The sequence below is a fragment of the Lonchura striata genome, chromosome 21 (genome assembly GCF_050655825.1).
Source record: "Lonchura striata isolate lonStrDom1 chromosome 21, ASM5065582v1, whole genome shotgun sequence".
Lineage (NCBI taxonomy): Eukaryota > Metazoa > Chordata > Aves > Passeriformes > Estrildidae > Lonchura > Lonchura striata.
In genome coordinates this window covers 3,718,731-3,741,993 of record NC_140723.1, presented here as the reverse complement: position 1 = coordinate 3,741,993, position 23,263 = coordinate 3,718,731, and the positions used below count along the sequence as shown (strand labels likewise).

Sequence of the window (23,263 nt, the reverse complement as noted above, 5' to 3'; positions counted from 1 at the left end):
GACAGGCAGGACACCAGGTGCCTTCCTACCTGACGAGGCTGGGGTCGGCGTTGTAGGGTGGCGGGGGGGTGCAGTGTGACCCGGACACCATGGACTGGGATGAGTGGCCCCCATTCATTTCTCCGTTGGTCTGCATGGGGTGACTGTTCAGCATTCCAGGTCCTGGGCAGTGGCAACAAATGCAGCCATTAGACACCACCCAGACCTGATAACCCACACTCCTGGGCAGGGAGAGCCCTGTGCTCGGCCTGCTGACAGAGGACGTACCCATGGGGCCCAGGCTGGGTGCAGAACTGGAGCCGTGTTGGGCAGGCTGCCCCACCAGCTGGTTCACAGAGGGCAGCTTGTTGAATCCTCCTCCATGGACTTTATTAATGGGGGAAAGGACAGGGCCGTAGGAGGAAGCTGTCTGCAGCTGGCTCCTGTGTGGGGAGGGAACACACTGGTCAGACGGGGTGAGTGGGACGGAGCTGCCCTGCTCTGGCCTGGAGCTCCCTCCCAGCCCATCCAGCCTCTCTAGCAAGGGTGCTCAGGGGCTGTAGGGCTCTTGAGGGGATGCAGGGGTCTGGGAGTCTGTAGGGGTATCAGGGATGTAGCGGCTGTAGGGCTCTTGGGGCTGTGGAAGTCTCAGGAACTGTGGGCGTGTCAGGAATTGTGGGGGGTCTCAGCTCTTCAGGGCTCTTGGGGGACTGTGGGGATCTTAGGGACCATGGAGGCCTCAGTGATGGTGGAGATCTCAGAACTGTGGGGGTCTCAGGAGGCTGCAGGGGCCTGGATGGTTGGAGGGTTCTCAGGGAGTGTGGAGGTCTCTGGGATTTGGGAGGGTCTTGGGCTGGGAGGGTGTCTGAGACTTTGGAGGTTTCATGTGCTCTGATGGTCTCAGAGGCTGTAAGGTTCTCGGGGCCTGTGGGGGTCTCAAGGGCTGTAAGGGTCTCCAGGGCTGTGAGGGTCTCAGGGCCTGTGGGGGTCTCCAGGGCTGTGAAGGTCTCAGGGACTGTGGGGGTCCCAAAGGCTGTGAGGATCTCAGGAGCTGTGGGGGTCTTAGGGCCTGTGGGGCTCTCAGGGGCTGTGGGGGTCTCCAGGGCTGTGGGGGTCTCAGAAGCTGTGGGGGTCTCAGGGTCTGGGGCAGGACTCACTGCCTCTGCAGGAGCTGCTGCTGCTGCTGCCGGTAGGAATCCACCAGCTGCTGCGGGACCAGCTCCACCAGCTCCAGGCTCTCCTTTATCTTCATCAGGATCTCAAAGTTCTCCCGGCCTTGCACCTGGAGGAGGGAACAAGACCAGGACTTTGCTTTATTCCTGTCTCACCTGGCCAATTCCAATTCCTCATGCTCCCTTTTTTCCACCCAGACCAACTGTCACTGTGGCCAGGGACTGTTTGGGATGCCGCAATCCCTTGGACATGTGTGTCCATGGATGCTTTTGCTCCTATTCCCAAAATCCCTGCTGTCCTACAGGAGCCTGTGCAGCTCCAACCTGCCTGACATTCCCTCCCCAAGGTGCTTCTGGCAGAGGGGACGATGCCGCTGCTGTCCCAAGCGGATTTCTGACCCCATTGAGCTCACCCACACTTACAGGCACGTAGTACATCTCCTCCTCCCCGTGCCTCCGTTTCTTAATGCCAGTGCCCAGTGCTGGGATGCCCTGTGGGCTCTGCTTGAAGGCTGGAGAGGAGAGGGGAAAAGAATTGGTAGAGTCATGGGAGACAGGGAGCAGCTCAAGCTGTGCAGGATACTAAAACCATTCCCCTGGGGCCTGGCATAGCAGTGTCCCTTTGTTATTGTCAATAATGAATAAATATATCTGGCCATGAGAGCCATGCACAGGCTCTCTGGGCTCTGTGAGGAGAAAGGCGGGGTCTGACTTATAAGATTTAGTGGAGAAAGGCCAAAGCATCATCCCTGAGTGTGGATTTGAGCCCAAACTTCTGGAGGGCAGGGATTTCGGGTGCCCTGAGCTCCCCAGCCCTGTCAGGGGACTCACTGCGCTTGTTGGCGTTGCCATTCTTGGCCGAGCTCTCGTTCAGGGCTTGCTGCTCTCGGAAATGATCCTCGTCGGCTTTGCGGTCCCTGCCGGGACAGGCACAGATCCGGCCCTCGAAGGATCTCCTGCCCAGGACCTGGCCACTGGGAGAACAGCACAATCAGTGGCCCTGCTTCCCTTGGGGAGGGCACTGGGACTTGGGCTGGGCAGAAACCAGATCAGCGACCCTCAGCGAGCACCAGAGGCACTCCTGGGGCAGGGGAAGGCTCCAGCTGCCGGGCTGGGTCCCCGGCCCCTCCGTGCCAGCTGGCACAGGGGAGCAATGCTGTGCAATGAGCTGGGGCTGCCCCGTCCCGTTCCCTGGGGATGCTCCCTGCAGGGGAGGGTTCCTTCCCGAGCCCTCCTGCAGCAGGAGGGATGCCCATCCCTGCTCCCACAGCCACTCACTCTCTCGTCTCCAGGGTGATGATGATGAGGATGGGCCTCCTGTTCATCCCTCCCACGCAGCTGCTGTTGCACATGAAGTTGTACAGGATGGTGGTGAACTCGGTCCCCACCTGCCCGGGAGGGGAGAGCAGGTGCTGAGTGGGGAGTGATGGGGGGAGGCAGGCTGGGATCCCCAGGGACTGAACACACAGGGCTGGACCCTCTGGCACAGGGCTGATGCTTTGGCAGGATGAGCAGAGGAACATTTGGGATAGTGTGGGGGTAGTCCCAACTGTAGAAGGACTGTGGAGCACCCAGGGAAGGAGTGGAGGGGGTACCCTGTTACACCCCATTCCCAAGACCAGGCTGCTCTGGGATGCTTCACAAGGCTGCAAGCTGCAGGTTCTGGAGTGTAGCTGCCACCAGTGCCAGGGATGAGCACAGAGTGGTCTTAGTGGCAGGGCAAGGGGGACATTGGGCCAAGCAGCCCAAAGCAGGGAGGCAGGGGCCAGTCCTTCTGCGGGTACCTGCGGAGGCTCGTAGGGCACCATCACGCTTTGCCGCCCCGTCACCGGGTCATCCACGTACTGGGACAGGTTGTTGCCTTCCACCCGGATGAGGTGGCTGGCAGGGGCTGACTGGCCTGCAAGGCAAACCTGCAGTTACAGCCACGGCTGCCCAGGGCACTCATCCTGTGCACACGAGGGGTGTGACACCAGGAACATGCGGCCCCCAGGCTGTGGGACAGCTCGGAGCCCTCACCGTCATTGAAGTCGCGGCCGAGCTCGTGGTTGGGGCAGCGTTTCACCACCTCGGTGACGTGCTCTGCCTTCTTGTAGACGGGCATGGCCCGGATGATGGTGCCCGGGGGCGGCGAGGTGGACACCTTGATCTGGATGGGGCATGTCTTGGCAATCTGACAGTAGAGCTTCTTCAGCAGCGGGGAGTACTGGAAAACAGGGGACATCCCTCAGGTGAGCATCTCTGGTGGGGTGGAGGGTGATCCCCCATCCAACCTCGGCTTCCTCTGCTGCTCTGGTGTAAAGGCAGGGCTTCTTTCTCTTCCCTTCCCCTGGAAATGTTGAAATCTGACAATTTCACCCTATGTGGTACCTGCTTTCCACGTAAAGCAGATACAGCCACCTCTTGGGGCAGGCAAGGGTTTCCCAGATGGGCAAAGGCTCTGGCAGAGCAGGGCACCGCTGCACTGAGACAGAGGGAATCTCACCGAAAATCAGCAAAACCCTCATTCGTGCATCACGTTTTGGAAACATTCCTGAGTCTGTTCTCACACACGGAGCACTGAGGGCACTGACACACCACAGCCTGAGGAAACCATGCTTGGTGCCATTAGCAGTGTCACAGCTTATTAGGCAGGACTGGGAGTTTAGTCCTGACACAGATGGGTTTGTCCTGATCCTGACTCAATCCTTTGCTGCAGCAGTGGTTCATGGAGGGGACGGGGCAGGGACACGATGGGGACCACTGCCCAGCTGGCTGTGGGTGGAGGATGCTCTGTGGCAGCTGGAGGCAGTGCCAGCAGTCACTCCTGAGTAGAAATGGTGTGTGGCCACCACATTGCTCCCTGTGAGGGCACAGTGAGTTTTGCTTGGTGGCAAACTTGTCTGACAAGGCCCTTGGATGGGAGAAGCTCCAGGGCCTGCAGCATGTGCCTGGCCAGAGCAGGGCTGGGGAAGGAGAGCCTGTCCTTCACCTTCCAGGAACTGCCCAGGTGTGAAGATGTGCAATTCCCTTCCACCTCAGCCATGCCATGCTGTTTTCCATCTCGCAAGGAATGTGTTTGCTATACTCCAGCCCACCCCTGTGCTCAGAGCAGCCCGTCCCTGCATGGCAGGGCATGTTCCTGCTCCAGGTATTTTATCTCATCCCCACAACACAGCGCCCAGTGCCAAAAAAATACCACCGTGCAGAGCATTTGTGGGGATGTTAAAGCTTGTCCTGAGCCATCCAAATACAGGTGTGCCAAGGGGAGGCTCTGCTCTCCCCACGTCGGGCAGTTCCTGAGCTGGGGCTGCCCAAAACAGGGGCTTGGCACAGGGCTGGAGGGTGTTCAGGGGCTGACAGTGATGGCTCAGTCCCCACTTTTCCTGACTAAGAGCATGTTCCAGTGCAGCTGTGATCAGGCAGGAAGGATTTGTGTCTCCCAGTCCCGCTGCCCTGGCTGCAGGATAGATCCACCCGTGGCTGAGCTCCCACCACCAGGACTGGGACAGGGCAAACAACAGAAGCCATTGCCAGGTGGTCTCTGTGGAAGTTCTGGGAAGACATAAAGGGCGGAGGATCCACCAAAGCAAACAGCAGCAGCTCCTGCAGCTCCTCCAGTACTGCACTGGTGGTGGCCAGCTGCAGGTACCAGTTCCTGGAGGCTTCATGAGGTGTCCTGGGTGTCCCAAGATCAGAACCTGCTCAGTGCTGGGGGGAGCAGGAAGATGCTGTGGTCACTGGAGGGTGGTGACTGAGAGGTGTAACATGCACTTGAACCCGACAACAAGAATTAATCCTTATTTTTGTAGGCACTTGGACTCTTCCCAACAAGAGAGGATGCTTGGAAACCCCTACTGCAATCCCAAATTTTGCACTCATACCGGATGATGCTGACTACACCTCGACTCCATGGCCAGGTTAGCTTCCAGGTGTGATCCTGCATCCCCAGCAGGGATTCTCAGGGATCAGGCCTGAGCTGGAAGCGTGGGCTCCATTCACAGTGTGGTGACTCTGCTCTGCCTGGCTGGAAACTCCCATGTGGCTACAGCCCACGGGACCCACTCACCCACCACGATGGGGTTTAACACCCTCGTTTAGAAGAGCCACCATGGCTAAACAAGGGTTATTTGGAGGGGGCTCTTCCTTGCCAGGTGTTAAAATACTGACAACTCCTGTCAAAGGATCTTTTCATGTAGACATTCCCGGGCAGCCCTCAACATGCCTGGGAACTGTAACTGCTCTGGAAGAGCAGAGGTGCATTATGGCAAGTTCTTTGGTAACAAATTCTCTCATTATACCATGTTATGACATGGATAAATCTCTGTTAAATAGCAGAGTGATGCCCTGCAGGGGGAAGGCAGCCGCTCCGTGCAGACTTGCCTCTGCTGATAACCTTATCGTGTCCCAACAGCTCTGGGATCGCCTTCAAAGGTCCCTCCACAATAACAAACTATTCTTTTAAGGAACTCCCTGCTGGTAATTCTGGGCAAGAAAAGTCCAGGCTGTGCCCAGGGCGGTCGTGCTCCTGATTGCTCTCCCTTGGAGCTGTCCTGTGCCACATCTCCAGTCACAGCCAGGGCTGAGAGGTCCCACAGACCCAGGCTGCTCATGGCCAACAGGACAACCAGCATTGTGGTTTGGGGATCCAGGAGGTTCTGCATCCCCAGCTTGGCCATGCACACTCTCTGTAGGGGACAGCAGAACCTGCACTGTGTAGAGTGTCCCTGGGCAGACACCTCTCTCCTCCATTATTTGTATTTGATAATTATCAGCCCCATGCACATCTCTGCTGGGCTGTGCTGCATCACCTGAGGCCCTGGTACCTCCCAGCACAGCCATACCCTGCCCAGCACCCTGCAAGGACCACAGGCACCGTGTGCTCCTCAAGTGTGACATGAGACAGCAGCAGAGCAGAACCCAGGTATCAAAATGCTGGGATTTAATCTCCAATGGGCACTGCTGTTCAGCTCTCTGTGTGCCATGGCTGTGTTTCTGCCACCTGCACGGGGGGAACCTCAGTCTGTTCACCCACATCCTCCCCTTTTTGCAGTGTTTAAACAAAGTGACCTCTCAGGACTGGCCACATGTGGCAGCTGGGTCACAGCCAAAGCTCAGGTCACTTGAGCTGTGGCCAGCTTGCTTCTAGGATTAGGAACAACATTTTGGGGCACCTGAACCCCTTCATGGCAGCTCCAGACCTCAGCTCCAGGATTTCTTTCCCACCTAGAAAGAAGCCAGGGTATGTTCTGCCCTGGGCATCTCCCGTGTGTGTCTCCACACTCTGCTGTACCTGGGGACCACTGGTGTCTGTCTCCACGGTTACATCAGGACTCAGGTCATCTGTCTGTTATTGAGTGTTACCAAGTGTTTGAGGAACACAAATGGTTTCTGTGGCTGGTAGATGCTGGGTTGCTTGAACCAGCACAGGGCAGCAACAACACTGACAGTCTTCCCTGGAGCCTAGGAAACACAGAACCTCTGTTCCTTTGGGATTTCCTGTGGCTTCCAGGGTTGCCCTCAACTTCTGGGCTGATACTGTGATGCCAGTTCTGTCTCTGTCCCTTCCCTGCTACTGCTGTCTGTCCAGAGTACAAGGAATAAGCCAAAAAAAAAAAAAAAAGGAAAAGCCAAATTATTTAACTCCTAGCAGGCTATCAGCTCTGGTTCCCCAAGAGCTTGGTACCACAAAAGGCCTTTAGATGTGTTTGAAATGCAGCTGCTCTTTGGGTGAGATGATGCATGCTGCACCACTGCCAGATGGAACAGGACATTAACCAGTCACCCCATGGTGCCACTGGCCACTATGAGGCTTTACCATGGTTATCCTGGTTATCCTGGTGCTGCTGCCCCAAGGAAATGCTCTGGACACCAGAAGATTCCACTGAGTGAATGCCTTCAATGGATCGTGGATGCAGGGTTGATGTGGAGCCTCAGCATTCATCACTGCCCACCCTGAGAGAGGACCAGGAGATGGCTCCAGAGGCCACCACCACTCAGCCCCAGGGCCAGTTCCCCACGCAGGAAATGAGCAGGGAGAGGTGGCTTTCCCCGTGGATGCTGACAGCCTCACACAAAAAAATAACCTGAATCCTCTGCTGGAAAGACTTCCTGGTGAAGTCCATCTCGCCCGGCCGTCCCTGGGCAGCAGAACCGCTAGGAGGATGTGTCCCAACAGATTTGGAGCTGATAAAATCTTATTTATCTTCAACTGTTGACACCTAAGCGTCTAGACTTGCCTGTTGGGGAAGGCGCAGCCAAGGCCTCCTTTCCCTCTAGAAGGAAATGATTTGCTCAACAATTGCTTTTTCCACAAATCCTCCCCACCCTCCTCCCTACCAGCCACCTCCTCCTCCTCCTCTTCTCCTACATTCCAGGCTTCTCATTAGCTTTAGCCAAGACGTGTCCAGGACTGCAGTCAATGGATCCCCAATAAAGCCACTGGCCTGGCAAGGGAGAGAGAAGAAAAGTGCTGCCTCCGGCTGCTAATTTCCTTGCACTCCCCGGCAAGCAGCTGCGGAGCTGCATCCTGGGACAGGTTGGGGCAGATCGCAGGCGAGAGGTGATAATAACGTGTCTGTCATCTTCCCCAGACATGTAGCATCTTGCAAACCGCAAATACCGTTAACCGCCTCGGACGAATCTGTTACGGCACATCCTGGAAGACGTGCCGGCGGCACAGCTAATTTTTTTTTTTTTCTCTCTGTCTAATTTTTTTTTAATAGCTATTTTTTAATCACCGGCCTGTAAACTCCTCACTGAGCTGGAAATTCCTCCCCAAGCTACTTTGTTGCTCATTTACTACGAGCCAGGTTGGAGTAGGACTGGTGGCTGAGAGGAGAGGGGAGTGTCCAGCACAGCCTGAGGTACATGTCCAGCACACAGGCGGGCTGGACAGGGGGGATGTTGCCCTGGGGGTGGCTGTAGGAGGTACCCTGGTACCCTGTGCCTCCAATCCCTGCATCACAGTGGCGATGGATTGGGGTGGTAGCCATAAGAGATGTCCCAAAACCCATCTCCCCACGTCTCCATTCCCTATGCCTCAATAATGATGGGTTGGGATGGTGGCCATAAGGGATCCCCAACACTCACCTCCCTGTGCCTCCAGTCCCTGCACCACAGCAGTGATGGGTTGGGGTGATGGCCAGAAGGGATGCCCTCTACCATGGCAGTAATGCCTTGGGGTGACACCAAGCCACCACCAGCTGTGCCCAGGACAGGGGGGCTCAGCAGAGCCCCCTGATCACCCCAGCCATCATCAGCTGCAGGGGACCTCTGTCCCCCACAGGTCCCCCAGCCCTACAGACCACTGAGGTCTCGGGGCCCTGCAGCAGAGCAGCACAAGGAGGCTCCCTGTGCTCCGGCCTGTGTTCTTCTACCTTAATTAGCATACCATTACTGCTAATTAAAATTCCTTGGTTCATCCCCAAAGGACTCCTTTCCCTGCCTTCCCCAGTGAGCACATCCTCAAAATAACTTCCAGCTGGGATCTCGCTCACTCACTGCTGATCCAACACTGGCACTCAGAGGGTTTAATCTCTTCTGGTAGGTCTGACTCCCTCCCTCTGTGTGGTGGATACTCAGATCCCCTGACCAAGCCAGCCCGGAGCTCCCTCCCACCCAAAAAAGGAAGCCACAAATCCAGCAAGGATGCAGGGAGCAGGCTGGGAGGAGAGGGAAGGGAAGAGGAGGCTGAGTTGGCTTTGGGAATTGCTGCTGGGATGGAAATATGAAAAGCAACACAGCAAGAGCAGCATTTAGGGGGAAACCACTGGCTCTGGAGCATCCCAGGAGGGCTGTGCCATGCAGGAGGGGCTGCTCCTCTGTTCTCTCTCAGCCACTGCCTGGAGTGGGCACGGGCAGCGCGTGGGTTTGCCAAGGGCACACCAGCATCCTTTCCCCTCCCATGCACCAGAGATCAGGGCTCCCAACGCTCTCCCACCTCTCCTGCTTGAGAGCTTTGCCTTCCCGATGGAGCAGCATTGCCAGGAAGCCATTCCCTTGACCTGTGCATACCAGACACGTTCAAGATAGTGGAACTGATAGCAGGATCGTGTTGGAACATCACACACCGAATTCCTTTGCCTTTTTTCTTAATTCCATTGTGTCTGGAGCTCCTGGAGCCTCATCCACACCCTGACAGAGCTTGGTGGAAAGCCTCCAGTGGTTGGCTTCGATGGGCTCTGGAGCAGGCTGGTGCTGAGGTTGCTTTGCTACTTCTAGCACACCAAAATATCCACACTCATCTGCACAGCTACTCAGGGTGTCCTCAGCTTCGGCCCAAATCATTTCCAGGCCATGGCTGTTGGACAGCAACCTCCCTGGCATATGGGAAGGTGCCAGAGAGAGTTTGCAGAGGGGGTTAGTGGTACAGAGATGTTCCTGAAGAATTTTCCCTCCTCTTCATATCTGCCTCTACCCTAAAAAGCCACAGACAGCGACCAGCAAGGGAGAACCTCCCTCCCAGCACACCAGTTACTCCCATCCTCCCCATTCAGTCAGGCCCAGAGAAAGCATTTCAGCTCCCCAGTGCTCATGCTCCAGCTGCAAGATCTATCAAGTGGAACCAGTCCCACGCTGCCATCTCCCACTGCCCGAGCACTGGGATGCAGACTGGTTTGCTGTGGGTGACTGCTGGGCAGCCACCCATGGCAGCGGGAGCAGCTCTCCCCCTGCCCAGCCTTTCCCTCGCAGGCTCTTTGCTCTCTGAAGCAGCAACAAGACCCTGGATGTGGTTCAGACCCTCCGAGCCTGTGTCAGAGCCCTGCCCGCCTGCTCGGGGCTTTGTCCATCTCCTCCCGGCTCCGGGGGCTCCGTGTGAGCCGGGGCAGCTGCCCCACCCCGTGGGCTGGAGCCCCCACGTCCCTTTGGCCGCAGGAGGCCAAAGACCCCATTAACACCTCCGCACCTCCGGCTCGTGTGACAGCGCCCGGCGCGGAGGGAGCCGCGCTCCGCCGCCAACCCGACTTGAGAAAAATCCTAATTATCCGCCAGTTACCAGCTGGCTGGCGTGGCGAGGGGCTGCGGCGAGAAATCCGCCGCGATGGGCTGCGGCTGCAGCGTGTCCGGGCAGCGCCGGGCAGCGGGGCCGCGCTGCCGCCGGGGCCGGGCAGGATGCCGGCGTGCCCCGTCTTGCCGCTCCGCAGCTCCCGGCGCTCAGCCTGCCAGAGGGGGGCTTCCACCCTTATTTTCGGCATCTGGCCGTTGCTTTCTGCGATAAGAAGGCCATTAAAAATGAAAAGGGAGGTGGCGGCGGCCCGGAGGGCTTCCCACAGCATGGGCTGGTGCGGCTGCTGCCGTGCAGAGCTGGTCAGAGCTCAGCCCGTGGGTCGGGACACCGCTGGCACCCGCTGCTGCCCAGAGTCCCTCTGCGAGGACAGAGATGGGTAATGTCAGTCCCAAGGCTTCACCCTTCTCCATTCACCTCTTTTCTAAAATCATAAAATTTGCATTTTGAAGCAAGAGAGACCAGCTGATGACGTTCTGGTCCCATTGCCCACACTGCTACCCTCAGACCCTTTCCTCCTCCTCCTGCATTGAGTCAAGGTTGTCTGTTAAAGCGTATCTTATCTCTGGAGAGATATGCAGACTCCTCATTTGAATCCTTCAGGAGTTGGGAGAATCCACCACATTCCTTGGTAAATTGTTCCTATGGTTAATTATCCTCACTGCTAAAAAAAAAAAAATATACCTCCTTGTTTCTAGTCTGAATTTGCCTGGCTTCAGCTTCCAAGTGCTGGATCTCATCATGTATTTTGCTATTAGATTAAAGAGCTGGCTGCTATCAGGAACCACCTCCTGGGCACACCACGACTGAGCCCCCTTGCTCCTCTTGGGGGGAACTTCCATGCAGAACGTTTCTGTGGTATTGCTCTACAAGGCATCCATTCCAAACTGTTCATTTTCTTCACATCTCCCTCCCAGGCCATGTCTGTTTTGTCAATAGAGGGTTTGAAGGGTGGGCAGGAGCACCATGTGCGGACAGGGCTTGGGGACACCCTTGCCCAGGTGACACTGATTTGCCCAGCCCTGCAGAGCAAGTGCTTGTCCAGCACTCTATCGGGGCCAGCTCACCTGGTCCTTAGGAGCCTCCTCTCCTCAGTGCGGGAGAATGGGTAATGCCACACCTCCCAGAGGGATTCAAGTCAAAACCCTTCAAAACCAGGAGGCCATTGGGCTACATGCTTCCATCAGCCAAAGCTCGTGACTATATCAAAAAATGATGCCAGATCTTTTGACAAGATGACTCACACCAACCATTTGTTTTGGCACTGCCTGCTCACCAGCTGTCCTTCCCTCGGTGGCCAGATCATCCATGATTCAACCCCAGATTGCAGGAGACCTTCAGCTGAGACTCCTTCCAGTGCAGCAGAACCCCTCACTGCTCCAAAATGCTGCCCAGCATGTTGGCTATGCTGAGCTTGGTGGCAAGTGACCGACCATCCTGGCAGGAATTATTGGGTGCAGCAAAGCTCAGCGTACCCCAAAGCCACGAGGCTTCCTCAGGAGGAACAGCCTGGGTTGGTTCTTCCCAAGTGCTGCCCCAAAGCACACGTGCCATGCAGAGCACCAGGATGGTTGGTGCTGCTGTGCTTGCTGTGGCCATCACTGCTCTGTCAGATGTCCCTTTCTGTCCCCAGCCCTACTGACCAGACATTTACCTCCCCTTCCCAAGTGCCTGCATCTCTCAATGGCTTTTCCTTACCTTAGGTATGTGTTCCCAACTCCTGTGGAGGCTCACACAGTTATTTGTGAGTTCACTGACAACACAGAACACATTTGTTTTGCTGAGCTCCTTTCCCCATTAAACCAGGGCGGACTCTCAGGTGTGGCAGTGGCACTGCAGAGCTCACGGCGAGTTGGAGGAAGGCAGCAGCCTCATCTTCCAGCACTGACCATGCCTGTGACAGCCCCAGGCAGGAGGACACCAGGAGGACAGGGAGTGACACCAGCTGTCACTGCAGCAGGACCATTCCTCATGTGGCACCTTGGCACCTGCCTTGGCAATCCTGAAGGAATCACTGCTTCAAATAAAACATCCCCTGTGCTCTCCAGGGTGCCAGGTGCTGCCAACCCACTGCTGCTCTCCACAGGGCTCAGCTCCAGTGCAGGAGGGCATTGGCCCTGCAGCCAGCCTGCTCTGGGGATGCAGCCACTGCAGCATTGTGCCTCAGAGGGCCACACACCTCTGACTGTCTTCCCAAGAGTTAAAGACACTTCAGGCATTCAAATCCTCACTCTGGACCCTTCCCAGGACCTCTCCTTGAAGCCGTGGCTGGTGGATGCATCCTCCACAGATGCTCCCAGCCACCCCTGGAATGAGCCTGTTCTCCAGGCAGGTCCCGGGTCCAGCTGCTCTCTCAAGGCTGGGAGGGCATCGTGTGGCACTGCCTGCCCTGAACTCCCACAAAGGCTTGGGGAAAACAGCCACATCCTGTCCATCCTGTCCATCCTGTCCTGGTGAGCCGAGCTCCCAGTGGAACACAGCTACAGTCAGCACAGGGTGATGTGAGACAGCCTGAGCTCCCTTTGGTTTGAACTCTGGAAGGATCCCGGGGAAGGGGATGGCTTCCAGGAGGGGAGCCCTGCTGCGCTGTGACTGCTCCACCCCAAAGCCATCTCACAGCACTCCCAGCTGGGGACAGTGGCAGCCGAGCATCGGACACGTTCTGGCCCCCACCCCTACGTGCCGGGACAAGACACGCTGCCTCGTTTCGCTTTCCATTCGGACGCTTTAGGGAATGCTCCGGTCCCTGGGCAGCTTTACCTGTGGCTGACAGGAGTTATCCCCCAGCAGGGAGGGACAGGAGTGGGCTGGAATCACATCCTGCCCAGGACCTCCAGTTCACTCACTTCCTAATGAAATGCCGCAAGGAAAGACAGTGGAAGGAGTGGAGCCTTAACCACGCCTGCGAGGGCAGGGCGCTTCACCCCGGTCCGTGTGAAGCAGCAGCCGCCGCCCGCGGGGAAGCCGCTGGACTGCACCAGCCGGGAATTCGGCTGCTTTCAAACGCCCGATCGCTGCCTGCAGACGGGAATTCGGCTGCTGCTTTCCCACTGCACGCACCCATTGGCTTCGGCAGGACACAGCCCCAGCGCTGCGGCCGCTGCCGGAGCCCGTCCGCTCCCGCATCCTCCCCAGGATAACCGGGAGCATCCCCTCGGCCGCTGCAGGGGTGTCCCTGCACGGCAGCATCCGAGGATGCTTTCTGTCTCCCGCAGGAGGGACTGTCTTGGCAATTAAACACGTCACCTTCCGCAAACAAAGGTCATTACCACACCCGGGGCTTAAATATCGCTGGGCTGCTCTGCCCGTTCCATGACAATGTCAAACCGCAGCCCCGGAGGAAACTCTGCTGCTCCTGCGGGGTGTCAGGCGTGACATCCCAACCTTCCTGCTCTGCCAGTGCTTCCCGGAGGAGAAAACCCGCCCGGCTCAAGCATGGAGAGCTGCCCTCCCGGCAGAGGTACCCGCTGCGGGATTGACACTCGTGCCACCGGCCACAAGTGCTGGTTCTCCTTAAAAACGCCGCGCTGAGCCAGCAGCCGGGCTGCCAATTCAGGACCTTTTGCCACAAAAAGCAGAGTACCTCCCGTGCGCTCTGCCCGGCCCCTGGGTCCCTGCTCGCAGAGCTCTCCCGTGCCGGGCAGCAGGAGGGCGGTCGGAGCAGCCGGGGACCAAAGCTGCATCCCGGCTCCCGAGCGGACAGCAGGGGCTGTGCAGCCATCCCTCTGGGCATCAAACCCTCCTGCGCTTAAAATCCCGCTCTGTTATTTGCTGTGACTTATAGGCACTAAGTTACCGCTGTATTACGGGAGGGAGACGGACTGTAAATGACATTTACAGCACAGCTGGGAACGGTGCCGGCAGACACCGGCAAAAGTCCCTCTCGCCCGCGGCCTCGCCTCTGACAGCGCCCGCTGGCAAATACGCCGGGAAGCACCGTGAGAACAAGGCAGGTACTTCCTCAGGACATTTCTTTTCAGAGGATATTTATCCACAATTTAGGGAATCGCCACGAGAGGAGTGACATCCCAGCCGCTGTGCTTCGCACCCCTTTGGGAGAAACCCCCTGGAAAGCCAGCACGGATGTTTCCAGCACGCTTTCCTTCCCAGGGCCACCACCTGTGCCAGTGAAGTCGCCCTCGGTGGCGGCTGCATCCCGCAGCTGCCCCGTGCCAGCCTCCCTAGCCTCCCCACCTCGGGTGTTGGCGGTGAGGACGCGCTGGGCCGTGCCGAGCATCTCCCCAGCCAAGGTAGAAGAACTCAACTTACTGTCCAGGTGGCTGACTTGGCGGTGCTGGACTGCTGGAAGGTCACCTCGAAGTGGTGGGGACCAGGGTAGTCGGTGTTGGAGGGGATGACGGGGGCCGGGGACATGGCGTCGAAGGTAGAGCTGGGCTGCGAGTAGGGCGAGTGCGTTGGGACATTGGAGGTGTGCTCGGAGCTGTAGGGGCTGGTGGAGGCTGCTCTGCTGCCGATGCTCTGATCCATGCTGTTGTTCAGCAAATTGAACTGGGACTGGAGGAAGGGAAAAGGGGAGGAGGGAAAAAAGAAAACACCAGCCAGTTTAGAGACAGGGAAACCTCAGCCACCTTTCTCCAGGGCTGGGGTGTCCTGTTACAGCCTCCTTAAAGGGCCAGCGTGCAGGAGGGGAGTCAAAAGAGCTGGTCTGGGTGGCTCGGGTTTTCTGACAGGTCACCACTTGCGGGAGGGTTGAAATCCTTGTGCTTAAATCACCCCCCTCGAACTGCTCCATCCTCGCTGGAGGCAGCGAGGTGCCACAGTCCCGGGTTTCTAGAGCACCTGCCTCGGGAAAGCCACGCTTCTGACAGCGGGGAGAGGGCAGGGATGTCGCGGGGTTTGCTCAGGTGTGGGAAATGCTCCGCTGTAGGTGGGCAGTGACAGCTCTGTCCTGCACGCAGGGCTCTGCTCCCCGCTGTCCCTTCCAGCAGCCAGAGTGTGACAGCTCGGGGAAGCCACCCTGCCAAGGTGAGCAGCAGTCCCGACATCGCTCCATCGCTCCATCGCGACATCGCTCCATCGCTCCATCGCTCCATCGCTCCATCGCGACCGAGCGGCTGTCCCGTTTTCCAGCCTCTTTGCCAGGCTGTCCCTCCTGTGTTCACTGCTCACGGACACACACCCCACACCACTCGCGGGCTTCCCTGCTCCAGCCAGCCCCGAGCAGTGGTTTGTAGCTGGTTTCCCAGTGGGATATCTGCTCCCAGTGCCTGCTGCAGCTCTAATTTGGGGGAAACCTCAAACCTACAAAGCACACGGCTGCGATGCAGAGTGCTGCAGCAAAGTCACAGGGCAAATGGATCCGCTTAGGGAGGTCCTGGCTCTTATTCCAGACCCGTTTGACCAAAGCATGACTTTTTACAATTTTTTCCTTATTCCTTCTCTGACCAATTACTGTCAGATTATTCCAATAAGAGCTGGTAGCTCCTTTGCTCACAGGCACAGCCCAAGCACAGCGACATTCCCAAGAGCCGTGTGGCTAAAACCATCTTAGTATTTCATTAGAAAATCAGATTCAAATACAGCTGTTTCTCAGAGCAAGTGGGATGGGGTTTTCCCCCAGAAATATGCAATTCCTGAATTGCTCAGGGGTTGCTCTCACCCTGCAGCCCCAGAGGCAGTGGCAGTGCTGGTGACCATGCTCAGTGCTGGGTGCACTGCCGTGTGTCATTGCTCCCAGCATTGGGACTTCCCTCATGCCTGGCAGGGACTGTCCCTGTCCCCAGCACCCACTGGGGCAGCTCTGGGAAGACAAGAGCTGTGGAGGCAGCCATGGGCACAGCCAGCAGGCTCAGCCTTCTCCAAAGGGCTGCAAGGCTCACGGCTCAGGAATCAGGAAACGTGTTTTAACTTGGGATCCCAACCTCACCCAACCCTCTTCCATGTGGAATGGTTTAAAGGCAATCATCCTTCTCCAGGGAAGTTCTCCTGTTGCCTGCATCTCTCACAAGGTCGTTGGAGCCTGTGACTAAGTAGAGGAATGCTGAACAAGATCTGGCTTGCTTTCACGCATCCAGCTATTTTCTCCCCTAAAATATGTGCCCAAATCCCTCTATTCCTCCTCACCACTCTATAAATAGCCCAGCCAAAGACAAGCCAAGCTTTCCTTAATCCAGGCTTTACCTGGAGAAAAACTTATGAGAAACCCTGGCAAAACAGGCACATTAGGAAAGCTCTTGCCATCCAACTGGGAAATGCAGCTGCGGCAGGGACTGCGGGCAGGGCAGGGCCAGGGATGTGGCACAGGCAAAGCTGAGGGATCAACCAGGAGAACAGCAGCAAGGGAAAAGGGATTGCTGCTGGATGGGGCTGCTCACAGCCCAGCTGATCCAGGAGTATCAGGGCTGAGCTGTTTTGCTCCCATGCTGAGATAGGACCGTTCACAGCTGAAGCCTGCGGCTGTGAATAGGGAATGGGGACCCACCACAGAATGGAGCATCCTGAGCTCCATGTGGGAGAAAACCTTCCCTCAGGAAGGATGGTGAGCTATGAGACCCAGGGTATCACCTCTGCCAGCCAGGCTGGCTGCTCCAAGCACAAAGCAAGAGGCAGCACCCTGAGTGCCCAGACTTTGGGAATCTGCTGGCAGGCAGACCCAGAGTCAGGTGTGTGGGCAAAACCACAGACTTGCTGTTCAAAATTGATGAAATTGTGGAAACATTCCCCTAAAAGACGAATCGAAGGCAGGAGTGTTTGTGTGTATGTGTAAATATGTACATACACACACAGGGATAATTATTCACACAACTGCAGCAACGACCTCCCACGGAACAGCCCCAACAATGGGATACACGGGCTTGGTACCAACACACTTAAGGTAAAACCAGGAATGAAGGGATTTCCTTCAATCTCCAGCTCCCTCTGTGCTTGTGCTGGATGGTTCCGAATGCCGGGGACAGACACAAACCCCTTTTCCCTAAAGAAACAACCTCAGCGCTTGAGGACAGGGCTGGAAATGAATTACCTGCAGCACAGGTGTAGCTTCACCTTCCCTGCCCTCCCAGGGATTCCCACCAGGGAGAAGTCTGCCTGGGGAGGCAGGTGTGTGGTGTGGGATGACAAAGTGGTGCTGGTGGTGTCCAGCACCTCCAGGTATTCCTTGGATGGATGCTCTGGCTGACACCCATCCCCCCTGCGCACACACAGCTAAGGGACCCTGCACTCCCGACTTCTGAGCTTTAAATCACACCTGGGGCTCTGCAAGCAGCAGATGGGGCAAAGCAAGAGGAGCAGTGACTGCCGAGGCTGCAGCACCCTGCACCAATATGAGCAGGGCTGCACCAGCTCCAGGTCAGGGACAGACATGCACTGGGACAGCCCCCAGAGCATCCTGGGCAGCAGCACCAGGCTGGGCAGGCAGAGCCCCAGCAGTGGAGGATAATTCTAAGAGCATCAAAGCAAAGCAGCACCTACCGTGGTGTAATGCTGCATCGGGTCGCTGATGTAGAGCATTTTAGTTGTCTCGGGGTTCACGGAGCCTGGGGAAGCCTCCTGCCCCGGGAGTCATGGGGTCGGGGCGGCGGCCGGGGTGGGAGGAAGGAGCGCGGAGCGGGGCCGGGCGGGCAGCGCCAGGGATGCCGCGCTGGCCACCCGTGTGCCGCCGTCTGTTGGCTTCCCTGCTTTTTTCATCTCCCTTAGTTCTGTCAACTCGCTGCATCCAACAACAAAACGGGGCCCACCCCTTCTGTCCCTCATGACTATTCATTAAAGCACAGGGCAGGCCCCAGCTTGCCCAGTGATGGACTGGGCCATACCAACCATTCCCACTGCAGGGAGAGCAGGGGTCCAGCTCCACCACCAAACCTGCCCGGATCCCGCTCCCAAAAGCTTCTTCCAGCCACACGGGGCTGGAGATCTGCTGGGCTGGCACCTGTCACCAGCACACTGAGGTACCTAGCCTTGCTCTGAGCAGGCAGGGCAGTGACTCTGCAAGAGCTTCGTGTCTGGGAGATCTGGAGTTGTCTTTATCTGGATGGATGGATGGATGGATGGATGGATGGATGGATGGATGGATGGATGATGGGTGGGTGGATAGATGGATGATGGATGGATGATGGATGATGGATGGATGGATGGATGGATGGATGGATGATGGATGGATGGGTATCTAGAGGGATAGACAGGAATAGTCAGGGATAGATGCCTGACAGAGCATTGGGGTGACCCGCTCCGTGCCACCGAGCATCAGCACCACTCTGGCACCAACGTGTGCCAAGAACAGGGGGAATCAGCACAGACTGAATGGTTCCTCCACAGCCTCTCCCCTCTCTTGCCTTCCCCTCAGGCCGCTGGCATCCCCTTAGCAGAGCACTTCTTGTCCTGCACCCCAGGCTGCTCCAGCCCTGCGGGCTCAGCTTTGGCTACAGCGGGAGCAAGGGGAAGGCGAGGCTCGCCCAGCGAGGGGCACAGCCACAATTAGCAGCGCTCTGCCCGGCTCCTGCCCGCTGTGAAAGGCCAGCGAAAGGAGGGAAAGCGAGCGGAAAGCGAGGGAAAAGGGGCTGGGGGAGGGGAAGCAAGCTGTCAGCGAGGGAAACAGCGACTTTCTGGAGGGAAACAGCGATTTTCCAGAGGGAAACAGCGTCTCCTCGCAGGGAGATGCAGCCAACAGCCAGGGAGCCTCAGGGATGCTCCCGGGCACCACGGAACACACACAAGCAGAGCAGCCGGGATGCTTTTCCAAGACTTTGTCTCAGAGAGGAGCAAAGGTGTGTGGCAGGGAGGGCAGCGGCATGGACCTGGGGCTGTGGTGGGAGCAGAGCTGCGAGCACAGCGTGCTCCTCCAGCAGCTCTGCCTCCGCAGCAGCTCACAAATGGCTTTTACTCCACAGGGTTTGTCCCGGAGTGAGTGACACTGTGCTGCTGTCCTGTGCTCCCGAGAGCCCCAGGGCCCTGCTGCTGCCTGCACTGATGCTACCTAACAAGAAATAGCCAGGTTCACTGACCCTTGCGCCATTGATTAACCCTGCACCAGTGCCAGCAAGGTTGGTTTATGAACCAGCAAACACCTCAGTGCCTCCCCCAGAGCCCCCAGCCCACCCCTGCAGGGAAATCAGATGTGTGCCTGGTTCAGATCCCCATCCCTGCTGCCTGAGCACACTCACCATCACCGAGTCAGTCATGCCTCTCATCTGGAACACGTCCATCGTGACCTCGGGGCGGTCGGAGACCTCACTGCTGCCGCTGGGGTTGGCTGGAGGGAGGTCGAAGTAGGTGCTGTCTGGTTCCCTGAGCAGAGGGTGAGGGCACAGTCATCTCCCAGCTCTCCAACTCAGCCTCTGCCACCACCACCACCCACTAGCAACTCGAAGTCCCCTCAAACCTTGTCCCTTTCCCAACTCTTTCCCCCATCCTCTGCTTTTATTTCCACCGGGCAGAGCAGTAGATGTAGGAAATGCTGCATCCACCCAGCTACCCCAGCATGTCTGTCACCTTGGGATGTCTTTACGTGAGAGGACCAAGGGAGGAAGAAGATTAAATGAAGCACAATCCTTCTCCCTTGCTGGATTAGAGCATGAGGCTCTAAGGCCAGAAGACTTGCAAACATCTTGGTGGGGCTGGAAGATATTTAATTTTGGATTTAAGGGTCCCAGCTTGAGGGGAGCTCTGCTCTGGCCCTGACACTGTCTTCATGCTGCCCTGGAGCATTGCAGCCAGGAAGGAGCTACCCATGAGACAGACATGACAAACAGAATGTCCTGAGCAGAGTCTGAAACCAGGGAGCAAAATCTGCCAGGTGGCAAAGGTGTCTGTGGAAAGCAGAGGATGCAAAGGGAAATTTGTCTCTGTCAAAGAGCCACTGCTGCCTGCAAACACCCCAATGGGGAATGATCACACCCCACTTACAGCGTGCTCCAGAGGTGCTCGAACGTGGGGCCTTCATCAGCTGGGGATGACTGGGACATCTTCACAGTGGGGGAGTCCGACAGAGGATAAATCACTCTGGGGGCAAAGGGAAACAGCAGGGTTAGCACTGCCAGTGTGCCGTGCCATGCTGTGCTGTGCCATGCTGTGCTGTGCTGTGCCGTGCCATGCCATGCTGTGCCATGCTGTGCTGCGTCATGCCATGCCATGCCATGCTGTGCCATGCTGTGCCATCTCACTCCAGCAAAGCAGCTGTCCAAGGAATCCCTCAATCCCAGCTCCCTTCCAGCAGCACAGCAGGGACCAGAGAGCCCCAGAGCCCACAGCAGGGGACACACAGGTCAGGGACTCCAGGGTCTCTTATGGGGGACACACAAGACCAGAGCCCCCCTGTAGTATCATGGGGACACTGAGGACCAGAGACCCTCAGAGCCATCATGGGGACACACAGGACCAAAATCCCCCAGAACCATTGTGGGGGACACAGGAGCAGAGCCCATCATGAGGAACACTGAGGACCAGAGACCCCCAGAAACATCATGGGGACACTGAGGACCAAAGACCACCAGAACCATCAGGAGAGGGACACTGAGGACCAGAGCCCTCCAGAACCATCATGCTGGGGACACTGAGGACCAGAGAACCCCAGAACCATCATGAGAGGGACACTGAGGACCAGAGACCCCCAGAACCATCATGGTGGGGATACTGAGGACCAGAGACCCTCAGAACCATCAGGAGGAACCACAGCCCTGGACAGCCCCGTGGCCCATGGTGGGGCAGTGCCCAGAGCCCCAGCAGCACAGGCCAGGGCAGCGGGCAGGGGTGAACCTGATTTTCAGCCAAAGCCTCCTGGATGCTGCTGCACTGTCGCAACCAGAGCCACGCTCAGTCCTGCCCGTTCCCCTTGTCCCTGCAGGAGGATTCCTGGAGGAAAGCAGCCCGGCCCAGCTCTCCCTGTGTGCCCAGAGCCTCTCAGACCCAGCAGCGGGAGCCGGAAGCTTCACGGAGCCATCTTGAGCCTCGTGCTGCCTTCCCCTGTGGGCAACCATCATCCTCCTCCCTCACCCCCTCCCTGCAAGCAGCAGGACATCCTCCCTGCCCTGCCTGGCACCCCCAGGCACATCTGGCTGTCCTTTTTACCCACTGCTGGTTGAGCATCCCATCTCAGCTGGGACATGTCATAGTGAGAGCGCGACATTTCCTGCCTTTTGGGCGGCAGGGAGGGAGGGAGGGCAGCTGCTTTCGGATCAGGGATGCTCGGGTGGCCCTTCTGACTCAGCTGGGCACCGGCTGGCTGCAGGGAGGAGTTAAAATGAAAGCAGGGAACTTTCCCTGTCGGTAGATCCTGTGAGCTGCTTTCCACAAAACACAGCATCAGCAGCCACCCTGTCTGCAGGAATCCCCATGGCACAGGAGGGCACAGGAGGGTACAAGTGGGTACAGGTGGGCACAGGAGGGCACAGGAGGGCACAAGTGGGTACAGGTGGGCACAGGAGGGTACAGGAGGGCTCGTTCCATGTCAGGGAACATGTCAGGGACAGCTAACAGCAGAGTCTGGTGTCCTCCCATCCCTCCTCATCCCACGTGTGACACAGAGAGAAACAAAAGGACCCACGAAAGGGCAGCTCTGGGAGGAAGAAAAGCCTAGAAGAGATGCAGGTGACAGAAGAGGACTGCTGGCGCCCTTACCCTTCTTCCATGCTGCTTTCCCTGGCCCAGAGCAGCTAAAGGAAGTAGCCAGGCCTTTTCCTCCCGAGGAGAAAGCACCTCTGCACCGCCCCGGCTGTGCGGTCATCACGGGTGACACCAGCTCTAACCACGTGGCTGCTCTCGTTTTCAAAAGCAAAGAAATCTGACTATTTTAAGGGCGTTTTGGAAGTTCCCTTTCACTCTTTCAAAGCACAGCGTGGGTGTGCAAAGCCAGGCCAGCGTCTTCTCGTGTTTGGGCTCTGAGCTGAGGGGTACCAGGGGAAGCTGGGGGATGCTGTGACAGCACATCCCTGCTGCTCTGCTCCCTGCTCCTCCTGGGCAAGCACCTCTGCAGCAACAGTGACAGCCCAGCACTAGGCACCTGCCTTGGCAAAGAATTTACCGACCAATTTACCTACAAAAAGGGTTCCCCAGAATCAGTCTGGTGCTGATCTAATTCCCTCTGAAAGGAGGTGCCATGTGGAGCCCTGTTTCAGGGAATGCTGGAGGAGTCCACATTTGGGAATCTGGAAAAGCACCGTGATGGTGAAGTTCTGCAGAAGGAAAAGTCACCCTGTGGGAAGCAGTGGGAGCTTTGTGCAACATCAAAATCAGAGGTAAATTGGGAAGAGCCTTAGAGCCTAATTCTGTATTTCTCTGGAAGTGCTCCTGGTGGCTTGGATACAATCCCTGTGCCCAAGGCTGAGCAAATGGCACCTGGAGCTGGGTTCAGGAGCAGCCACAGCCCAGCTCAGCTCCCTGCTATCACTCCCCACTCCAGAGGAAGACCTGGGGGTTTCATCCTGACTTCCTCCAGCAAGAGTTCTCCAGCCAGACTCCCCCAGGAGGATTATTACTGTTATAAACTTATTATAAACTTCTTATTAAAGTGGGGATCTCCTCTCCCAGGGAAAGGGTTCAGCAAGGAATCCTCCATCCCTTTCGCCTCAATGGAGCAGAGAGGCAAGTGGGGGATGCTTGGCACGGCTGGCACGGCTCAGAGGGGACCTGCACTGGATTTCTTGCAGCTTTCTAAGGGAAAAAAAAACCCAAAACGTGCAAACCAGGGGGTCGGTGCTGGGATCCAGGGCTGCCGGTGGGATTTGCTGGCGTTCACTGGGAGAGCTGCGCTCCGGCGTTCCCTGGATTGCTGCTTCCCTCTGTTGCTAGTCAGGGCATTGCAGGGAGGCTGCAGACGGGAAAAGAGCCCGGCAGCGGGGCAAAAACCTGCCAAGAGAGGATCCCCCCATCTCTGCTCCCCGCGGGACCCGGCTCAGCCCGCGGCGGGGCTGCCACCCCCGGGCACGGCACCGGCTCCGGTCCCCGCTGCCCCGGGAAGCTTCCCTGGGAACGGCCGCCGGAATCCTCCCCAAAGATTAGTATGGAAAAGCTCCACGTACTCAGTTTTCCGCGGTGCTGCGGAAATCCCAGCCCCAAAGACAGAGGGAGAAGGAAAAGCACGGACCGAGGTCCCTACAGCCAGCCCAAAAAGGGAGAACAGCTCCTGGAGAAGCAGAGCAGAGGAACCTCAGTCTATCCAACCGTGCCAATACTC

At 57.3% G+C, this 23,263-nt stretch overlaps 1 protein-coding gene across 5 annotated transcripts in view; it reads right to left on the bottom strand.

Moving 5' to 3' along the window:
- TP73 (tumor protein p73) overlaps positions 1–23,263 on the bottom strand; it is a 34,105-nt gene that overhangs the window by 4,600 nt on the left and 6,242 nt on the right. For 2 of the 5 annotated variants that reach the window (XM_085558826.1, XM_021534293.3), the window contains exons 2-12: positions 19,999–20,094; positions 19,257–19,380; positions 14,407–14,652; positions 3,171–3,357; positions 2,936–3,051; positions 2,430–2,539; positions 1,983–2,125; positions 1,575–1,663; positions 1,137–1,261; positions 268–422; positions 30–162 (exon numbers count right to left, since the gene is read on the bottom strand). In XM_085558826.1, coding sequence (XP_085414952.1) covers positions 30–162; positions 268–422; positions 1,137–1,261; positions 1,575–1,663; positions 1,983–2,125; positions 2,430–2,539; positions 2,936–3,051; positions 3,171–3,357; positions 14,407–14,652; positions 19,257–19,380; positions 19,999–20,094 — 1,524 coding nt within the window. Of the gene's footprint in view, positions 1–29; positions 163–267; positions 423–1,136; positions 1,262–1,574; positions 1,664–1,982; positions 2,126–2,429; positions 2,540–2,935; positions 3,052–3,170; positions 3,358–14,406; positions 14,653–17,568; positions 17,801–19,256; positions 19,381–19,998; positions 20,095–21,708; positions 21,840–22,123; positions 22,263–22,772; positions 22,898–23,263 lie in introns of those variants that run through there. The other 3 variants (XM_085558825.1, XM_085558824.1, XM_021534294.3) reach the window with 3 other exon arrangements.